At 49.9% G+C, this 19587-nt stretch overlaps 1 protein-coding gene and 1 long non-coding RNA gene across 3 annotated transcripts in view; both read right to left on the reverse strand.

Moving 5' to 3' along the window:
• The window catches only part of Ago2 (argonaute RISC catalytic component 2), an 86916-nt gene that overhangs the window by 45738 nt on the left and 21591 nt on the right, over nucleotides 1-19587 (reverse strand). Inside the window, exons 1-2 of one of the 2 annotated variants that reach the window (XM_039080221.2) lie at nucleotides 3591-3614; nucleotides 2830-3025 (exon numbers count right to left, since the gene is read on the reverse strand). In XM_039080221.2, coding sequence (XP_038936149.1) covers nucleotides 2830-2906 — 77 coding nt within the window. In that variant the 5' untranslated portion in view covers nucleotides 2907-3025; nucleotides 3591-3614. 2 annotated transcript variants of the gene reach the window in all.
• Nucleotides 4363-19587, reverse strand: part of LOC134479922 (uncharacterized) — a 36641-nt gene continuing 21416 nt past the window's right edge. The window contains exon 2 of the long non-coding RNA XR_010053837.1: nucleotides 4363-19546. This is a non-coding gene — a long non-coding RNA (uncharacterized LOC134479922). The remainder of the gene's footprint in view (nucleotides 19547-19587) is intronic.

The raw sequence follows: 19587 nt of genomic DNA on the forward strand, positions 1-19587 counted from the left end.
GGGCATGTGGAGGTGGAGGTCACTTGCCTACAGTATCTTCCGTTGCTCATCACCCTCCCCCTTAAGACAGGCTCTTGTTGGCCAGGCTAGCCTCTCCTGCCTCCTCCTCCCACAATAGCATCACGTCACAGGGATCACAGACATGGGCTCCCCTGTGCAGCTTCTGTGGGCTCTGGGGATTCAAACTCAAGTCCTTAAGCCTCATGAAAAGAGCTTACTCAGCAACCCACCTCCCAGGCCTGAATCTCACACTTTGCTCTTACAGTGGGCAAAGAAGGAACACTTTGCAACTTGCTGAATTATATGTTATACAACCCTGACACAGAAATCTAAAAAGGCAAGGCAATTACAGATTTGCACCCCAGACACAAATTCACAAAACCAGTTCTATACAGAAAGAATTGTGAGTCTCAGAGATGTATAGCTCATTTTTAAAAACACACCATGTGTTAGTTTGAAAAAGATGACAAGATTTGACCAGCAATCAACTCAGCAGTGACAGAATTTAACTGGCTGGTGGCCACTAGCCTCAGCAGATAAGGATAAGAACGGTCTGAAATCCTTTAACTAGTATTACATCTTAAAGAGGAATGACTGCTGATCAATTAAAATCAGTAACAGGACGGGAGTGCTCTCTGCAAGGCCCACGCTCAATATCCAGCTAGATTTTCTCCACACTGCATTAATGAAAGTAAAATATAAAACTCACTGTAAACTAGAAAGAAAGAAACCAAACACTCGTCATTAAATATCACGTTTAAGTTGGGCTGGAGAGGTGGCACCATGGTTAGGAGCACTTGCTGTTCTTCCAGAGGACAAGGTTTGGTTCCCAGCACCTACATGATGGCTCCCAACTACCTCTCACTCCAGTTCTAGATGATCTTATTCCTTCTGGTCTTCATGGGCATCACATGCATGTGGTACACAGACATACACATAGGAAACACTTGTACACACTGTTAAATGATCTAACATTCATAGTCAGGTAAAATTCACCCTGACAGGTGTACGAGTCAATGATTTAGTGCGTTGGAACTTAAACATCATTCCACCCATCTAAGATTGGTAGATGCCCATGCCCCCAGATAAACCTCTGTACTCCCTGGCTGTCACTCATCTGTGTCTGGAAAATGACATTTTAAGATGCTAGCTACAAAAGCAAAGAATATAAAAATTTAAATTCAAACCTAACCTCTTACTGGAACTCTCTGGAAAGCCCCCACCCCCTTATTCTCTCTGTTTGTTTTTTGTTTTGTTTTGTTTTTTGTTTTTTGTTTTGTTTGTTGTTCAAAGCAGAAATCTAGATTTGGAAAAACAATCTCAGAGAAGTCAGCAATGTGAGATTCCAGTCTAGAGTTAAGGCTGTGCACTTGCCTAGTATGTGTCCTGCCCTGGGTTCAACCACCAGCTCCATACATTAGACAAGCTGATGAGTTATTATTGGTCTGAAGGGAGACCAAAGCAGGGACCGACACACCACATGCATGGCTGACTGAACCTCCCTTTCAAAGGTGTCATGATAAATAGATAGACACAGAAAAGCCTCTACAATACCTCACCTCATGCTGCACACAAAAAGCAGTTCAGGATGGAGCACAGATCTCAACACAAAAGCCCAAACTACAACTCTTCCAAAGAAAACAGGATCTTTATGACCTCTCTTGACACAGACTTCCTAGGGATGACGACACCTGCCATTTTCAAAGTTCATAAACTGAACTTCAACAAAACTTGGAAGTTTTATTCACTAGAAGGCACTATTTTAAAAAGCAAAACAAACAAAAACCCGCTAATACAAGAAAGCAAATGTCAGACTGGAGGAGAATATTCCCAACAGACTCCAGATCATCCAGAACCAAAAGACACCTACGAATCAAGACAACAGGGCACGAGGCGCCAACACTCCTCATGTGTAAAGGGGAAAGTCATCAACTGTTACCAGGGTGAGGGGTAAAGCCACAGCAGCAGCAACACACACAGAAGAGCAGCACAAACCACTCAAAAGCTGACAAGCTGTGGGACAAACCAGTCCACTTTGATGGAGACAAAACCCGGCACCTGCCTGGGACACACCGGGTGGATACCCAGACAGTGAAGCCCACTCCTCACTCTGGCAACTATGAGGAAGGAAGACCCATGTCCATTCAGAGAAGAAGAAAGAAGAGGGTTTTCTTTCATGGAGCTTCGTAACCTCCCAAGTGTTACCAGTTAGAAGAATGGGTAAATTATCAGTCACTGAGGGCTAGGGGGTTTCTCAGTGGATGGAATGTTCCCATGAGAACCAGTTCAGATCATTAGAACCCATGCAAATGCCAGTTAGGTGTGGCAGCCACTGGTGGAGAAAAGACAGCTCCAGAGCAAGCTAGACTAGCTTAACAGAGAGCTCTGGTTTAAATGACAGACCTTACTACCATGAGGTGGAAAAGTGAGCAAGGAAGATGCCCAACCTCAGGACTCCACACACGGACATGGACCTGCGTGCGCACATCACACACATACACAACAATTCAATGCAATACCCCTTAATACTAAAAGTAACTACTACAATACATAGAACACAGAGAAATCTCAAAAGACAATTCTGGACCAAAGAAGTTGAGGTTACATGGCTTCTGTAGGCAGGACATAACATAAGCTGACAAAAGGTAGAACTATGTGACTTAACGGTCAGCCAGGCTAACCTGAAGAAGATGCTGGCTACACGCGTCTATTACAACTCTGGAGTGGGTCATTTACAGTGTTGGTGCTCCACTACACTCAAATTGTATCTCAATGCAAAACCAATTAAAAATACATCGTAACAACCTCATGGGAAAGGTCAGAAGATACCTGTTCACTCTCCGAGGGCATTTCTCAGGTTTGATGTCCAATTCATAGTGATAGATGTCAATTTTGGGGATGTCCATTTCAAAGAAATTGGCCTGTAGTTTGATTGTTCTCCCGGTGGTGCCGAAATCCGGCCGAGGTGGAGGCTTGAAGGCATATCCTGGGATGGGTGATGTTGTCGGAGCAGGAGACGCAAGAACTAGAAAACAGTAGGGAGACAGCAGACATCAGAGTTAGCAGGCTCGGTTTTGTCCCTGAGAATCATGGTGCACCCTAAGCTTCCTGTGCCCCTTGGATGCTGAGGCCCGCACCACCATGGGCTCCATCATCACACTTTCCCCTTTGTTCACACATCCCGACCACCGCATGACATCCCCGTGCAGATCCACTTCATCACAGGGACCAGCCGGCAACTCTGCCAACTGACTGCTGGGGACTTTCATCTTGCTCACCCAGGCTCAGAGAGTTCGCACTGCGGTCTAGCTCCTATTCCGACAGTATCCTAGCCCTTCTCAGGCCAGGCAAACCTCGCTTCCCCTGCTCTTCCCCTCTGGCACCGCCCCTCCGTGCTCCCCACCTGGAGATCCCATGTGACCATGCACAACCACAGCAAGGAACCTTTGGTAGGCCCAGGGGTTTCGACACCTCTGTGGCTCTCTAACACCTTCCCGGTATGCCCAGGTGTATGCTAGTGTCCACCCAATAACTCGGCCTTTCACATTTCTAACCAGTGTCCCAATCTTCTTCATTTCCTTTATTCTTACCCCAGGATACTGTGTTGCCATCCCAAGGTCTGAGAGGGTACAAGGGAAGCCAGGGCACACTGAATGAACTCTGACACTGTGCAAGGAAGCAAGGGAGACGGAGTCTCTATAAGGTACCCTTAGCAATCAGAGGCCTGGGTCCAGACAGCCCAGCTTTCCTGCAAATGATCACATATCGAGTTCAAGCATCACCCCCCCATGCCCCACACCCCACGCCCCACGCCCCACGGCCCCAGCAGCATTCACAGCACCTGTGCCATTTTGTGACTTCCATAGGCTATACGGGCTCACACAAGCTCAGGCCGTGGAAATCCCCACTCAAGAACCTCACCCCAGCAATGGACCAAGCTGCTTTGCAGAGGTGGTGTTTTAACACTAAGCCAGCCATCAACTTAGGGTGCGCTGGGGTGAGTCAGATTACCACAATCGTTCAGTTTACCTGTGCTGTCCATGGGGAATTGAAGCCCTGGAATAGTGACTTAGCAGTAAGGAAAGCAAGACCCACCAGACCAGACTTATCTGTGACACAAGCCATAAATGCCAAGGCAAAGGTACCCCCGATACTTTTCAAGTCCTCAAACCCTGCCTTGCTCTACAGTCCCAGCCGGCCTGGAAGTCACCAGAGAACAGGCTGGCCTCCAACTTACAGCTACTCTCCTGTGTGTCTCCCGAGCACATGCATACTGTGACACTGTTGCCTACTTTTGCTGTGGACATGGGAAAGTGTCACATGAACTCCAAAGCCAGTAGATGACGAATAACAAATTTAGGAAAAACACAACTACGTATTTGTTTGATAACAGACCACTTGTAATTTTCATTTAAACATCCTGTTTCAAGAGATAAGCCGCCTGCATTTTTTTTAAAGATTTATTCATTAATTATGTATAAGTACACTGTAGTTGTCTTCAGACACACCAGAAGAGGGCATCGGATCTGTTTACAGATGGTTGTGAGCCACCATGTGGTTGCTGGGAATTGAACTCAGGACCTCTGGAAGAGCAGTTGGGTGCTCTTAACCGCTGAGCCACCTCTCCAGCCCCAGCCGCCTGCATTTTTAAAACGCCACAATGCCCATTGACAATCACTGGGAATAAACACTCCACCAAAAACAGTACTTGCCAGCTGTCTCGGGAGTCCCAGGCTTGCTCACTTTCTGTTTTGTTTCTCCAAGAAAGCTAAAGAACCACTTAGCTGAGCAGCGCAGAAGTGACGAAGCCTCTCGTCTACACTCACTTGACTTCAGAGGTAACATAGTTACAGATTTGAAAGCAGGCACTCAACCACCAGCCCCCTTAAGGCCCGGACGTGTCAAGGAGCCTTAAAAGGAGGAGAAAAACTGTTCTCCTCGCATGGGCTTCTCCTTTCTGGATGAGCGTCACCCAGCAGGAGGAAGTCAGTTTTCATTAGCTCACCAGGACACCCACTACCCTTCCCTCCACAGACCTTGATCGGGACACAGACTATCCAGATAAGCTCAACAAACCTGTCCTTCAGGTCAAAAGAAGACTTAGCAAAGAACAGCCAATAGACTGTGGACCCTGCTCTTAGGTGGTCTCCACTGCTCCAAGTAGAGGAAGGAAGCTTAGAACAGGATCGGTCAAACCAGAGTCAGGAAGCTCAGACACTGTGAGAGCCAATGATCAGCTTAAAAAGGCGACAAAGGAGCACAGCCCAGGACCCTCTCTCCTGTCACAGTTGATGTGGCCTCAGCACCTAGACCTGGCCACAGTTTCTTTTCAGACTTTCACTTCTCAGGTCACTGGGAAGCCCACCCCCGATGGCCAGCTACTGGAACTGCAGAGTATCACTAGCTGGCTGGGGCTGCAGGAGAATTAATAAAGGGAACAAGGAAACGTGAAGCATAATTTCACAAGATACTGTTTCCATTACTTCTGCAAAGAATGACAAGGCAGTCACTTCATAGAAAGCCACGGAGAACAGAAAATCATATTTTGCTCATACAAGTTCTCCGGCCTAGACCTCTTCCTAAGTACTGTGATCCCGTGATCCCTCTTCTGAGACACCAGAGGCCTATTTTTATCACTCCCGGGGAGCCCCAAGTGCACACTGCCAAACAAGCAGGAGGTTGAGACCCAAAGCCCTGGAGAGAAGCTGGCTCCCCATGAGCACAGAGCTCCTAAGAGAAAGGAGATCAGCGAAACAGCTAAGCTTGTGAGGTAGAGACTCTGGACCCCACAGTAATGTGCCAAGCTTGAAGAGAGGAAAGGCGGCACACCCCCTTCAGCCCTTTAGTCTGACACTGACGATATTGAGATTTAAGTGAGGGGAAGCATCAAAGACTCCCTGGTGACTGGCCCCACCCTCTCTATACCCCAGGCATAGCCAATGTCCTTTCTCCCCCAACCCTCCCCCCATAGCACCCAGACACTCTGCTTGGCACCTGGTCTCCTACCCTTGTTCTGCATGTTTCCAGCTGCCTTCTCGGGAGGCCCGGGGGAGGGGCAGTGCCACCCCTCAACCCCTGGATGATACATCCACCCAGATCCACTCGCTCCCTGGAGAGGGTTCCCTGGCAGGGAGACTCCCAGGACTCAGTCCCAGCGTGACGCCAACAACAGCGCAGGCACCCAGTGTTTGCCTACTTGCTGATCACTTAGCACATTTGTTTTAGAGCTCCATTTTTAGAGCTCCATCACAAACAGCGAAAGGGAAACACAGAGAATGAGTAACCGACTTCCTGTATGAGCAACTGCGTCCAGGAGACCAAAAGATCTGCTGTTTGTGACAGATGCCAAAAGAGGCCTAGCCTGCCGCAGTACAGGATGGCCTCAAAAGTCCCAAGGCACATGGGGGATCTGCACAGGGAGAGGATGCTAAGACCCTTGCCCTAGGCCGACCACTCTCACACCTGGCACATAGCCCCAGCCTCCCTCTAAGAGACAGTGCTGCACTCTGGAAACATTTGCTAAGCCTGTGTGCTCAGTTTAGGCACAAACACCAGCTTCAGACAATGAACATGGAGTGGAACCATCAGGAACAGGGTACTAGGTCATGGGCAGGTCCTGGAAGCAACATACCACACACCTGTAGGCTTGGGATACTCTGGGTCCCTGGCACAGATCTGACCTCAGCCTCCCACACCAGGACTGACAAACAAACAAACAAACAACAAAAGGCCCACCCAGCCCATTCCTCCTAGGGCAGTCAGGAAGTGGGTGGTAGACAGATTGTCCCCTACCCAGGAGCCCTGCTGCAGGATGGTGACCAATGCTTGGCCACAAACCACTACCAAGGAAGGTCATGGTGCCTTCTGGAAAAACCTATACTCCCTCTCCTTACAGGCTTAGGGAACAGGGGTCCAGGCTGCCCTGTGCCCTGCTCCTCACCTGGCCTGACCCCCTGCACAGGCCCTCAGGAATGTTCTTAGCCAGCCAGGGACCAGTGAGTGAAGGGGCCTGGCTTCTACCCACAGTAGAACTGAAGCAGCGCCAGTACTGTGTAATACACCTTATTCTCTTCAACCTTGATAATAAAAAATGACAGAAGACAGAGGAAAGTAGAATAAAACCGCAGAGAAAGTCACCACAAGACAATCCCTGTAAAATGAGCCTTCTAAGTACACATGCCCCAGCTAGACCTGCCCGGGTTTTTCCACCCCAACCCCCATCCTTCCTTTCACATTATACCCATGCCCAGAGCCTCCAAACTACCTTAGTGTTTTCCAAACTCCCCCTGGACCACAGAGTCTGGGCCGATGCCCCTGAGAGAACACACCTCTATCTCCCTTCATCCTGGGACAGAAACCAGGCCCCACAGTGGGAACTCCAACAGCACCCTCCCTCAGTGCTGACCTGCTCGTCTTCCTGGCCTGTCTGGCTTAAGAGACAAGCATAGGCCATCCCTGTATGGATGACACCTTCTGGCACCAGTGTGCCGTGGACACAAGGAACCAATGGGAGCTAGAGGCTGCGTGCATTCTGCGGGTCCCCCTCCAGCTACCCTCACTCCAGCATTCCCTCCCCACACTGCAACTCCACACTGAGTTCTGAGACTTTCTTTCCTTTCTTTCTCTTCTCCTTTCTCCCTTTCCTTCTTCCCAGATGGTCTCGTGTAACCTAGGTTAGCCTCAAACTTGCTTTGTAGACAAGGCTGACATTGAACTCCCGATCTTCCTGCCTCTAGCTTACCAGTGCTAAGATCACAGGTATACATCACCACATCTATAGAGTGGGGTTTGAACCCAGGGCCTTCTAATGCTAGACCAGCTGTCTATCCCAGCCCAGCATTCTGACCATCTCTCCTTCAGGATGAATGAATGCCACACTCAAAACCTGGCACCGCAAGTCATCCCGGGAAAGCTTAGTCCTGTCTGCCCCAGTACCTGTCCTCGACACAGTATCAGGTGGCAAGAGGCCCAGCTGGCCCGTGGCCACCACCCTTGCTAGCACTGTAGTGTGTTCCCCATCGCCCTCAGGACTCTGCGGTTATGTATGATAAAGAAGTCCTTTATTTTGTATCACATATTAGATTTGGTATTTTGATGGCTTTAATTCAGTATGACTCATTTGATCTATCAGCCTATATATTTTGTTTCTGCCATGAAAATCATTATTCTAGAAAAAATTCCCACACCAGCGTCACCAGGCTGACAAAGGAACTCGTGATCTGAACATGTGAGAACCAGCTTCCCTGGGTCTCTAGGCAGAAGCTGGTACCCAGATCCTGAAAACAGTAAACCTGCCCTCAGACTGACTATGGGGGATGAGCAGGTTAACTGTTTCTCTCTAGGGGCCATTCAGAAATGGTGGCACTTGCCCTCCTGAGGCAGGAGCAGCTGGGAAGTCAGGCCAGCACCCTGCAGACATGATAGGGGCTCTGCTATCTCCATGGCTGCAACAATGTGCGTCAGTTCACCATTTACCACTGCCATGGCAACCAGCCTCTCCTGCGTCTGCTCATCATGCAGGCTGCTGGCATGGGCGGCATCAAGTTTGAATCAGGAGACTGGTGTCCTGAGGAGGCCTGACAGTGGCACCTCCACATGACATCCTGGCATGCACACACATGTAGCTATCATGTGGCCCTGGGACACGACACTAGGCATTCCATATGCTCTCGTATGCAAGTGTATGGGCCCATGTGGAGACAAACCACTCTGGGAAGTGTGAAAGCAGATGGATATGACTGTCCAGAGATTTTCTATAGAATTAACCATAGGAGTGGGGGTGTGCACTCACAATCCCGGAATGCAGGAGACTGAGACAGGAGGATCATGAGTTAAAGAGGCTAGCCTGTGCTACCTACATAGGGAGACACTGTCAACTAGGAAAACAAACAACAACAACAACAACAAAACCCCCAAACAATAAAACAACAAAAACGAACAATTGTTCAAGGGCTCGAGCGATGGCTCCCAGCACCCATACAGGGCAGCTCACAAGGGCTGCAATTCCAACTTCAGGGGCACCTGCTCTCCCAGGGCACACAAAGACACACAGGCATGAACAACACACCTTTTTAAAACAAACCTTCAACCTGCTCAGCTAACACAACTCCCGCATCCCCACCCCCATGGTCAGGCTTTCATTAAGCGCCTACTGTGCAGCAAGCATGCATCTTGCTGCCACTGTATACCTGTGCCAGCTGAAGACCACAGGTGTCATGTGACAAACCACACGGAGCGGAGCAGGAAGTCACCTGGGAAACCAGGAGAAAATTCCCACCCCTTGCTTGCACAGTGTGCTGAATCATCGGCCAGGTTCAGGTCTACATGCACAGAGACATAAGGGGCTACTGAACCCCAGATCTGAGGGGTTCAATGGGAGTTGGGGGAAAAGGGAAGCATAGAGGACAGCTGCCACCCTTCCCAGAAGGCTGCTTCCTGTCACCACCCACCTGCTGAAAGCAGTCTTGCCATGACATCTAAGTATGAGCTGTATGACCTTTAAACAGAACAAAGGTTGCATGACTTCACTCCTGGGTGACTTACAGGAGGGAGTGGGCGTGGGGGTAGCTGCCAGTAAAGCACTTGCCAAGACAGCATGGGGACCTGAGCTCAGAGCCCCAGGGCTTATTAGAAAAGCCACTTGGAGGGCCAAAAGTAACAGATTCCTCGGGCTGGTCTGCCAGTCTAGCCAATTGGTGTGTGCCAGGTTCAAAGACACTGTCTTTAAAAAAATCGAGACACCTGATGACAACCTCTTGTGTTAACCTGTCCACACGCGTGCACACACACGCGCACACACACTCCTTATGAAAATTCCCACCACACACAGTGGCTTAAGAAGCAATGACAAGCCAGATGTGCTGGCTACAGCCTGTATTCTAGCATCCTGAAAGCTGAAGCAGGTGGACAGCTGTGAATATGACATCTGTGCCATACTAAATTCCAACCTAGCCAAGCAACCCCAGGGGGAGTGGAACCCAGGGCTCTTCCTTCAGGACCCAGCGTAGCCAGCCCCAGGCATCCATGGAGGGAGATGGAACACTGCGTGATTGCACAGTTCGTTCCAGGGCTGGGTTTCAAAGCAAGTACCTTTGAAGGCACACAGCTCCTCTGCCTTGTAGAACTCTGTGCTTGCGCTGAACACTGGCCAGAAATTATGAATGAAAAGAATGTGACACACAGCCAGGAAGCTGAGTACCGTGCCACACCCTGGGCCACGCCAGGCATGGACACCAGCGCCTCTCTGCCACGGTCAAGCTCACACACAGGAAAGTGTCTACAGACTTTTTCGGGTTGGGTGGCTTGCCTGGCTTGCCTGGGTTCTCGGCTAGGCGACAGTCAGGCAGGACTGTTGTCCAGGCCCAAGTTGGACATTACAGGCCCCAGGACAGATCTGACAGCTTGCAGGAGCACAGACTGACAGTAGGTTCTGGAGACTCAGGATGCAGTACATAGTTGACAATCCGGCTGTCGTGCACATGCCACCCACACTGACAGAGCTACGGTAAACACAGTCAGTCTTTTTGGACCAAGAAAGAGATGCCTAGAGTGTGTACCAAGAATGGAGCCAGGGCCATCTGCTCCATGGCTGGAGAAGGAACCATGCACCGTCAGCAGAACTAGTGTAGAACCACTGTCGGGGAAGACTTGGGTAACCACCAACCAGTGAGGACTCCAAACCCAAAGCCTGCCCTGCTTCAGGAGCGCCTTTCAACACAGGAACACTCAAGCTCACGTCTGCCTCGCATCTGGCCAAGTACGGCTTGGACTGGAACCGTGCTTGTGGTCAGACACCTCCCATCCCAGTTCTGACTCCCACGGCTTGGCAAACTCGACTGTAAGCCGAGCAAGCAGGCAAGGACATGAGAGGGTTTAACATAACCGGAGCAGGAAGGAGGGAGGGAGCTTTTGCTCTTCCAGGTCCTGGCTCCGGGTCCAGACTTAGCAAACACTGCTGAGATGCAGCTGAGAAAGCTACGGCAAAAAGGGTGACCATCCTAGCACTGCTGGCTGTGACAGTCTTGACCCTAGGAGACTGACCACAGAGTGGTTACTGGTGTGCCTTAGAATGGGATAGTTTGATCTCAGAAGCTGTTTGGGGCCACTACAGAATTTAAATGTTCCAGAGTACACAGGCTTGGAGACATACAACCAGGAATTCCGGCCACCACCTAATGTCCTGATAAATCTCTTGTTCCTATCACAAGGCCCTTCAGTGAGGTCCTTTCTCCTGTGTAGTGGGGAATGAGGCTATCCCTCTGCCTGAGAGGAAAGGAAACAGAGACCGTTCTCTAGAAACCTGCCATCCTTGAACGTTACTAGCTGTCTAGGAGTCTTTTGCTTTGATCACACCTGATTTAAAAAAAAAAAACCCTCTGGGAAATCTTCTATTGTATCATAACTCGTTTGGGTGAGACAGGAAGTGAGGCCCTTGGGGAGCAGACACTGAGGGGTGTGAGGGTGCTGGGTAGGGGAGGTTTCTCTGAGGGGCCCAGACGGTGCAGTACTACAATTGCTCATGTGGCCCTTTTGGTTTAATGAGTAATCAGCTAAATATATGTTGACCTTATTTCAGCAGGAGATAGGATGTGCCATGTGAGTGCAGGGGCACACGCAGCTCCGGATCAGCTGTGACAGTGACACCCCATGCGTAGGTCCGGCCACTCATTTCATCTCAAACTGAAACAGCTGGTTTACAGTGGGTTTTCAATGGCTTTTGTGTTTCAGTATGAAACTCCAACCATGAACCTCTTTGAGAAATGGCCCCCAAACCCATCTCAAAAATAGTTTTGCCTAGTAAATTCTGAGCCGTCCCCTCACAAGTTAAACACAGGCCCAGCAACTCTTCCTCTGCACTATTCAAACTACCACACCAAAGAGGAGCTGCTGAAGAAAGTTGGCTTCGGGGCCAGCTACCCATAACTGCACCACTGTCACTCTTCCTGATATAACTGCCACAAGGTGGCCCAGCCACTGAGCACCTGCTTAAAACTGTCCCACAGTGAGCCTTGGGGTAACTTGAGGAAGCTGAGCAGAATGTCTCACTCTAGCTTTCCTTAAGTCCGGAGTCACCACACTTTATGATCCTAGGGTCAGAGTCTGCCTCTTACTAGACTGTAAGCAGCCTGATCATGAGACCTGTGTCTCTTTATGCACAACTGTGGACTGGTTGGATGCACAGGGAAATAAAAGTAGCTGATGTCAGTGGCCATAACAGTAAAACTACTGATTTATAATCCAACACTGCCAGTCTTTACAGGGAATCCCAAGCCTTCGGGAGGGACTGTGATTCTGCACAGTCAGCCTCTTCTCAGGTGAGGCAGGGGCGCTTACACTTTCCAAGGCTTCAGCATGTCTACGCCTACTCAAATTCACTTCATACCTCTACGTGCTTACTGGCATGAGAAGGGCCCGGGCTCCTGGGCCAAATGGCAGACCCACTCCTAGTAGCAGACTACAGACCAAAGTGTGAACTATTCCACAGCCTCTGAGGACTGTCATAAAGAAAGTAGATCTGCAGACAATGCCTTTATGCAAAGAAGGGTCCTCATCCTTGGCAGCTGACATTAAAAAAAAAAAAAAAAAGGACTCAACTTGACAGCTGTAATTAGCAAGGGCAGCTCTTGCTGGGTGTGAGGTACATTTCTGTAACCCCAGCACCTGGGAAGTGGAGGCAAGAAGATCAAGGTTACTCTTGGCTATCCAGCAAGACTCATTCTCAACTAACCATGACAAAGCTCACAAAAAGGAAATCGTGAGCAGCCACTGCTCCCTTTCACAAAGAGAGACCTAGGAATACTCCCAGCTCGAGGTCCATAGTGGGCTGGTTCAAACTGCACGTTCCCGAGTGGGACACACGAAGGTTCTTCATAGTTACAGTCCTGGGGAGATCCTGGTGCTTTCCAGCTCCTGGGACCCTGTCCAGCCAGGGGTCCTGCTCTTCCACCCCAAAGCCAGGAATACCGCCAGGTCCAAAACCCCACTCTGGGCTCACACCATGGCTAGGGGAGTTCACAGTGGACCTGCACAACTGAAAATACAACTGTGTGGAAATAACAGCCCTGCCTAGGGCTGACTCCCTGGCCAGGGGTCCACATTCCACCCGAGCTCCTCCATCTACTACTAGGAAGATTCCTCCCCGGACTTTCCACATGCATGGTACTTAACCACTCTCTGAGGAAGAGACAGAGCCACCCCATTTGACACACGTCTCACCAGACACCTCAAGGGAAGAGGCTGCCCACACTGCTGGCAGCCCGGTGCTGCTCAGGCTCTGTGAGCTGCAGGGTCAACAGGGCGGCAGCCGTACAATCCTGTTTTCTGTGCTGCACCCCTCCTGCTAACGAGAGGGCCAGCCTTCACCTACTAAGGAGAGTAGTGTGGTTCAACTTTGCTTGTGCTCTATCTGCACATATTATCAGCATTAATAACAACCAACAACATGGCAGGACCAGGCCTGGCCACCACTGTTTGAACTCCTTTTTGGGAACGTGTCTGTCCAACAGCAGTGTGCATAGGTTGGACCAGGGCTTCCTCACCACTTGCTTCCCAGTCTGAGCTGAGGACACACAGAGACCTCAAACTTGAATCTCTACCAGGCCATGACCAGTCATCCACTGGAGTCTGCTTAAGTCTGGTTCTCCTCACGATCTGTGAGACTAGATGCATTTTAATAGAAAGACAATCGGGAGAAAAATGCTACCCCAGAAACCGGCAGGTGTGAGCTGGAGCTGCAGTTGTGGCAGGGCACCTGAGCAGATGTGGGAGGTCCAGAAGGAAGAGAAAGCAGGGTGCCCCCCTCACGTCTCAGTTCTACCACACAGGTCTGAGACCAAGCCTTGGCCCTCTGCCTGTCTTGGAAAGAACGAATGTCATATTTTCCATTGAGGTAGCAGAACCTATGAACATCTACTAACCTACTCAACACAGGCCCTTTCTCAAGCCAAGGCATTACCTACCACCCAGGAGAACTGGCAAACGGCCCTTCTGTCGGGGACATCTTGGCAGACAGCAGTGCCAGCCAGGGCCCAGGCTGCAAGGCTCATGCTGTCCTCTGATCACCTGTGTGCCTCAGAGCTCATCACGCTACATGATCTAACATAGAAAGGTGAGGTGGGGGAGGGGTGAGACCAGCTGCAGGAAGGGGGCACATGTCCCCCATAGCAGTAAGTAAGACACTGACAGTGTCATCTCAAACCTCCACCACTTGCCCCACCAGAGTCAAGTCTCACAGAGCAGTTTCCCCAATTTGCCAGCAAACCGCAGAGAAAAGCCAGGCCCTAAAATGAACTGCTTGTTGTCCATCATGCCTGCTGTCACCAGACTGAACTCAGGTGCCCCTCCTTTTCTCTTTCAGGCCAGATACTAAGCCCCACTTCCTTGGTTAAGTCAGTGGTGGGTGTCTCCATAGCTTCCACCGTGCCTTGGACCACACTAAACTGCCCGGACCCCAGGGCTGATGAGTTCCAGTGTGCCCCTGGCAAGCCCTCTGTGCTCTGCGAGGCTGACTTCCTAGGAACACCTGTACCATGGGAAGCAGCCTCCAATGGGTAACTGAGGCAGCTGTCACCTCTCCTCAAAGCCCTCTGGTACCCAGAATTTCTGCACACCATATCCACAACCTGGGTTCTCCTGTGCAGCTTCCTCTACTGTGTTCAACCTGCTGATATGAACCTGGAGACATACACTCCTCCCATGACACTGAGCCCAGCTAAGCAGGGTGGTTGGTTCCACAGCTTGCTGCCTATGGCCCCCATGTTAATGTCATGCAGGTAGGCAGACTTAGTAAGAACCTGCTCCGAGAGAACCATCTTTTGACAACCTCGACAGTGTCCCACAAGCCCACAAAGCCATTGCCTAAAGACAAATTCACTAATAACCACAGTGCTCTGGGTACACTGAACTTGTCTCCTGGACATGGAAGATAGCTCCGTGAGATAGTCTTTTGCTACCACCACATTATGGGTGTGATGAATTGAGAAACATTACGAAACAAGAATGTGGTGGCACAGGCCTCTCATCCCAGCACGCTGGAGGCAAGCTGATCCCTGTGAGTTCGAGGCCAGCCTGGTCTGAGGAAGCACACTCCTTGTGACTACTCAGGAGGCTGAGGTGGGATGAGCACACTTGTGCCGGATCTCCCATTTCCTGTGGTACCTCAGGGCACACCAGTGTCCTTTAGGCACACCCCCAGCAAGTCCTCCTACTGACCTCTTCTCCCATTCCTCCCTCCGACTTTGCTTCTGACTGCAGGATGGCAGCAGAGCCCGCAGTCACCCCTCACCCAACCTGCACCTTCCTGCCTGCTCTTTGGGGGAACTGTAGATACTTGACCATGTAGGATGACGTCATTCAGCTGAAGGCTGGTACAAGATAGAACGGTGCCTGTCATTGGACAAGAAGGAAGGATGGGTGGGGAAAAAAGTCTGAGGGAAGAGGAGGAGACTGGAACGGAAGGAGACTGGAGAAGAAGCCGTGGAGAAAACACGGAGGCGGATGTTAAGATTCCACTCTGTACCTTTACAGGTTGCTATGAATGTTCTTAAGGGATGGATGTGTACAGAGCTTTGTATGTCTAGGTGGGCAATTACATCTTATCAATTAGATCAGAGGTTATTGTGCTGTGTGCTCTTTTTTGTGGCAAATTAAATTTAAGAGAGTATGTGGCGGCCAGAGACACTAAGCCACCACGGAATTGAGATGTATATTTCTGGCATGGTGACAGCCTGCCTTAGGAACTGGATGGGTAGAGAGATTGTTGCCAGGCTCAGAGAGAGGCCTTCGGCAGTGTGATACAGGATGGAGCAGAGCAGGTGAGACGCTTTGCTGACTGAGAATTAAGATATCTACCAGACACCTTGGGGCGCTGTGAAGCCGGACCTAATGGGGCAAAAGGAAGTTTTATTATTTATAATTTTACAACATGATCAAGGAGCAGCCTTCTGCTTACAGACTAGTGCTCATGCTGGAAACACCCCGTCTATGGCAGGTCACTCTCAGCAGCACACAAGTACAATAAACCTGTCTCTTCAAAGGAACAAAACCAGCCAAGACCCCAAAAGTTTGAAAGAAAGGCACAGACCCCAGGGGCATAATACTGTCCAAGAGCAAAGAGAAAATAATGCTAGGCCTACGGTTACACATTCAGGGCTTTCTGTAAAGAACATCAAGCCAGCCACTAGACATCCACTGCAGAACAAAAGCTTAGATCCCATCAACTGTCCATGCCTCTCTGTCTCCTAATCCACTCGTGTCCTCCCAACCCATAATGCGAATAGAGGTGCTCTTGCAGTAAGTAAGTTAGAGCTTCAGTTTAACCCCTACCCACTCAAGACAGTTGTGGTGGATTGAATATGCTTGGCATAGGAAGAGGCATGAGAAGGTGTGACCTTAATGGAGGCAGTGTGGCCTTGTCAGAGGAAGTGTGTCACTGTGGAGGTGGGACTTTAATGTCTGAATGCTCAAGCTTGGCCTAGTAGGAAACATATCCAGTCTTCAGATCAAGATATAGAACTCTTGGTTCCTCCAGCACCAAATCTGCCCACACACTGCCATGTTTCCCACCATGATGATAATGAACTGAACTGCTGAAACTGTAAGCCAGCCGTGATTAAAAGTTTTCCTTCCTTAACAAGAGTTGCCATGGTCATGGTGTCTCTTTATAGCAATAAAACCCTACCTAAGACTACAGCCATAGCTGGCAGTCAGATACCTGTGTTCTTCAGCTTCTTCTCCTACAACCATCCTCAAAAACCAGAATCTGTAGGGCTGTGTTCAACAGGCAGCTCTGCCCCAATATAGCCAGGACGGGATCTTCTTCAGCCACAGGGTTTCGAATGTTCCGTATACTTTGACCACTCCAGGCCCATGTCACTTGAATCTCTCAGTGGCCTACTCTGTGTTCCCACTAAAGTGACCAGTCAAAGCCTGAGTGACATCTACACTGGCTAGCTCCAAGTCCCACCGCCCCCTCTCCAAACAGGCAAGGCCTCTGAATCTGTGTCACAGAGATACCAAGACCCCACGACAAACAGTTCCACTCACCATGTGCCTGTCATGGCGACAAATCGTAGGCACCACCACTGGATCTTCCCTTTTGCCTTCCACACTTAAAATACCAAAGAGAGTCTAGAATGTGCTGAATGTATTCAAGTTCCCTTAGTGGTGAGGAAGAAGGTGGGCAGAATGCCAGCTGTGGAGAGCCACAGAATGACACTCAAACCCTTTCCCTCCAGGCTGAAGGCACTGCAGTTCAATCTGTGAGCAGCTGCATGGAGTACAGGATGAGCCTGAGTACCTTTTGTGCAGGAGAAGTCAGCCAAGGCTGAGTATGTAACTCAGTCGGTAGAATGCTTGCTTAACGTGCACAAGGCTCTGGGCTCAACCCCAGTATTGAAAGAAAGCAGAAGGGAGACTCCTGTGTTATGGTGGACCTGTGCGACCCTCTGAGACCACCCTGTCTACAGACACAGGAGAGTCCTTGTCTAGAGGAAAACTGATGCTAAAACTGCATAGAGAACATGCTACTCCTGCTTCTGCTTGTGGTAAAGAGCTCCCATAACACGCCAAAGCAGGACCATTCACTATCCTAGATGAGCTAGGGTGGCTGTCATGTGACCTTCAGTGGACGGCTTACAAGTACGGTGTCTTGTTTCAGGAGCATTTCAATTGCAAGAAAATCCTCACATTCGTCTTAAATTACAATAAACAGAAATACCACTTCACACTCAGAAGACAGAGCACATCTGTAACGTTGAGACTTTCACACCTGGAATAGTGAGACACATATCCATGATATTCCCTCCAGACAACATTCAATGTTCCTCCCACCAAATATAAGAACTGAAAAACCACAGTAGCCACAGCTTTGTCCAGGGGAGTGAGGCTTCCCTTACAGCCACCCCACCGCCACCCATCGTAGCTCAATGGGTCCTGTGGAATGAACACTTCACTTTAAGTCCCTAGGTTGGACCTAATACAGCCCCCGGAGGAGCATCTCAAAAGCAAATTTAACAAGTGACAGAAAACAGAAAATGTCCTCAATTTTCCCACCAGCTATTTGAAATGTCACTTCTAAATACTGGCATCCCATAGAGGGCAATTTTTTTTCCTAGTCAGAATAATTAATTAGGGAGTAAATTGTTGAAATCAAGCAGATACAATCCACAGGGCTGTTTGGCCTCTTTAATCGATTCCTTCCTGAGGACAGACAGGCTTGCAATTTAAAATAAATTAAAGCTGCTCCCCCATTCCTCAGAACACTGAAGAACAGCAGTCCTCCATGCAGGTGGTTTCAATTCTGGGCTGTGCAGGAAGCAGGCCCTGACTGCTGTCCTTTAAAGGACCTTTATGGCGTTCCCCAATAGGCTCTAGCAGAGACACATCTTCACAACTTCATACATGAGTACTATATTTACATCATGTCCACCACGCCCTCTTCCCACTCCAATTCCTGTGTCCCGACTCCTAAAATTCTCACCCCCACATACCCCAACCCTCCCCCAACACACACAACCACCACACCCACACATACACATACCACCACACACACACCCCACCCTGCTAAGCCCATTTATTGTTGCTTGTAACAAGTGTTTGGGGGTGACTGCCTGGGTTTGGATTCCCTGTGAGAGCTTGTCCCTGAAGACTGACTGACATGAGGCAGTCATGAGTTGCCTGTGGTTCTTCATCTCGTGGTGGGCCTTGTGAGCTCTTCAGCTTCATCCCTCCACATTCACTCCCCTGGCTCTGCTTGGCCACACGGGCAAGCCATTTCCTGGCCTCTTCACTCTGCACTTGAGCGGCGCACCCATGCTGTTCCTACGTTGGAGCTTCGGGCTCGAGGGTAACACAGGCCTGCACATTCCTTCCAAATTCAGGTGACTTCCCTTGGACAGTGGGAGGTGCACTAGGGCGGTCATTCCACGGCCCTTAGGGACATGTGGAAGAAACCTGCTGGACAAGACCCCATCTTCAGGGAGGCGAGCAGAGCACCAACTGTATAGATGGGCAGAGGGAACTGAAGCCGAGTGAGTCACTTGGCTGGCCACTGCCCAGAGGCCTGAGGAAGGCAGGCACAGTGAGGAATGTGATGGCGTAAAGGTACACTGGGGAAATGGGACATTTGTAGGCAATGGAGCATCTGCATGGGGCAGCTTTCTCCCAGTTGGGAGGGATCTCTAAGAACTTGAAATCAGTGTCTGGAGAGACGGCTCAGCAGTTGAGAACATTTGCTTCACTTCTAGGACCTGAGTTCAGTTCCCAGCACTTACAATAGATGGCTCATACCCACCTACAGACCCAGCTTCAGGGGTCTGATACCTCTCCTGACCTCCAGGGACACACCCGCGCACACACACACACACACACAATTTTTAAAAAGATATTGGGGGAGGGGGAGAACTTAAAAGGACATTGGCACAGTGCCTAAGAACAATGCTGGAGGCTTGAGAGCTTATTATGTGTGCAAATACTGACTTAAACAAACCCGAGAAAGGACACTTTCAAGGACATGGGACACCGGAGTCCCCAGTGCACAGCTGATGGCCTGCCACAGGTGACAGCACTATGGTTCCACTTTCAGGAAGA

This window comes from Rattus norvegicus, chromosome 7 (assembly GCF_036323735.1).
Source record: "Rattus norvegicus strain BN/NHsdMcwi chromosome 7, GRCr8, whole genome shotgun sequence".
Taxonomy (NCBI): Eukaryota; Metazoa; Chordata; class Mammalia; order Rodentia; family Muridae; genus Rattus; species Rattus norvegicus.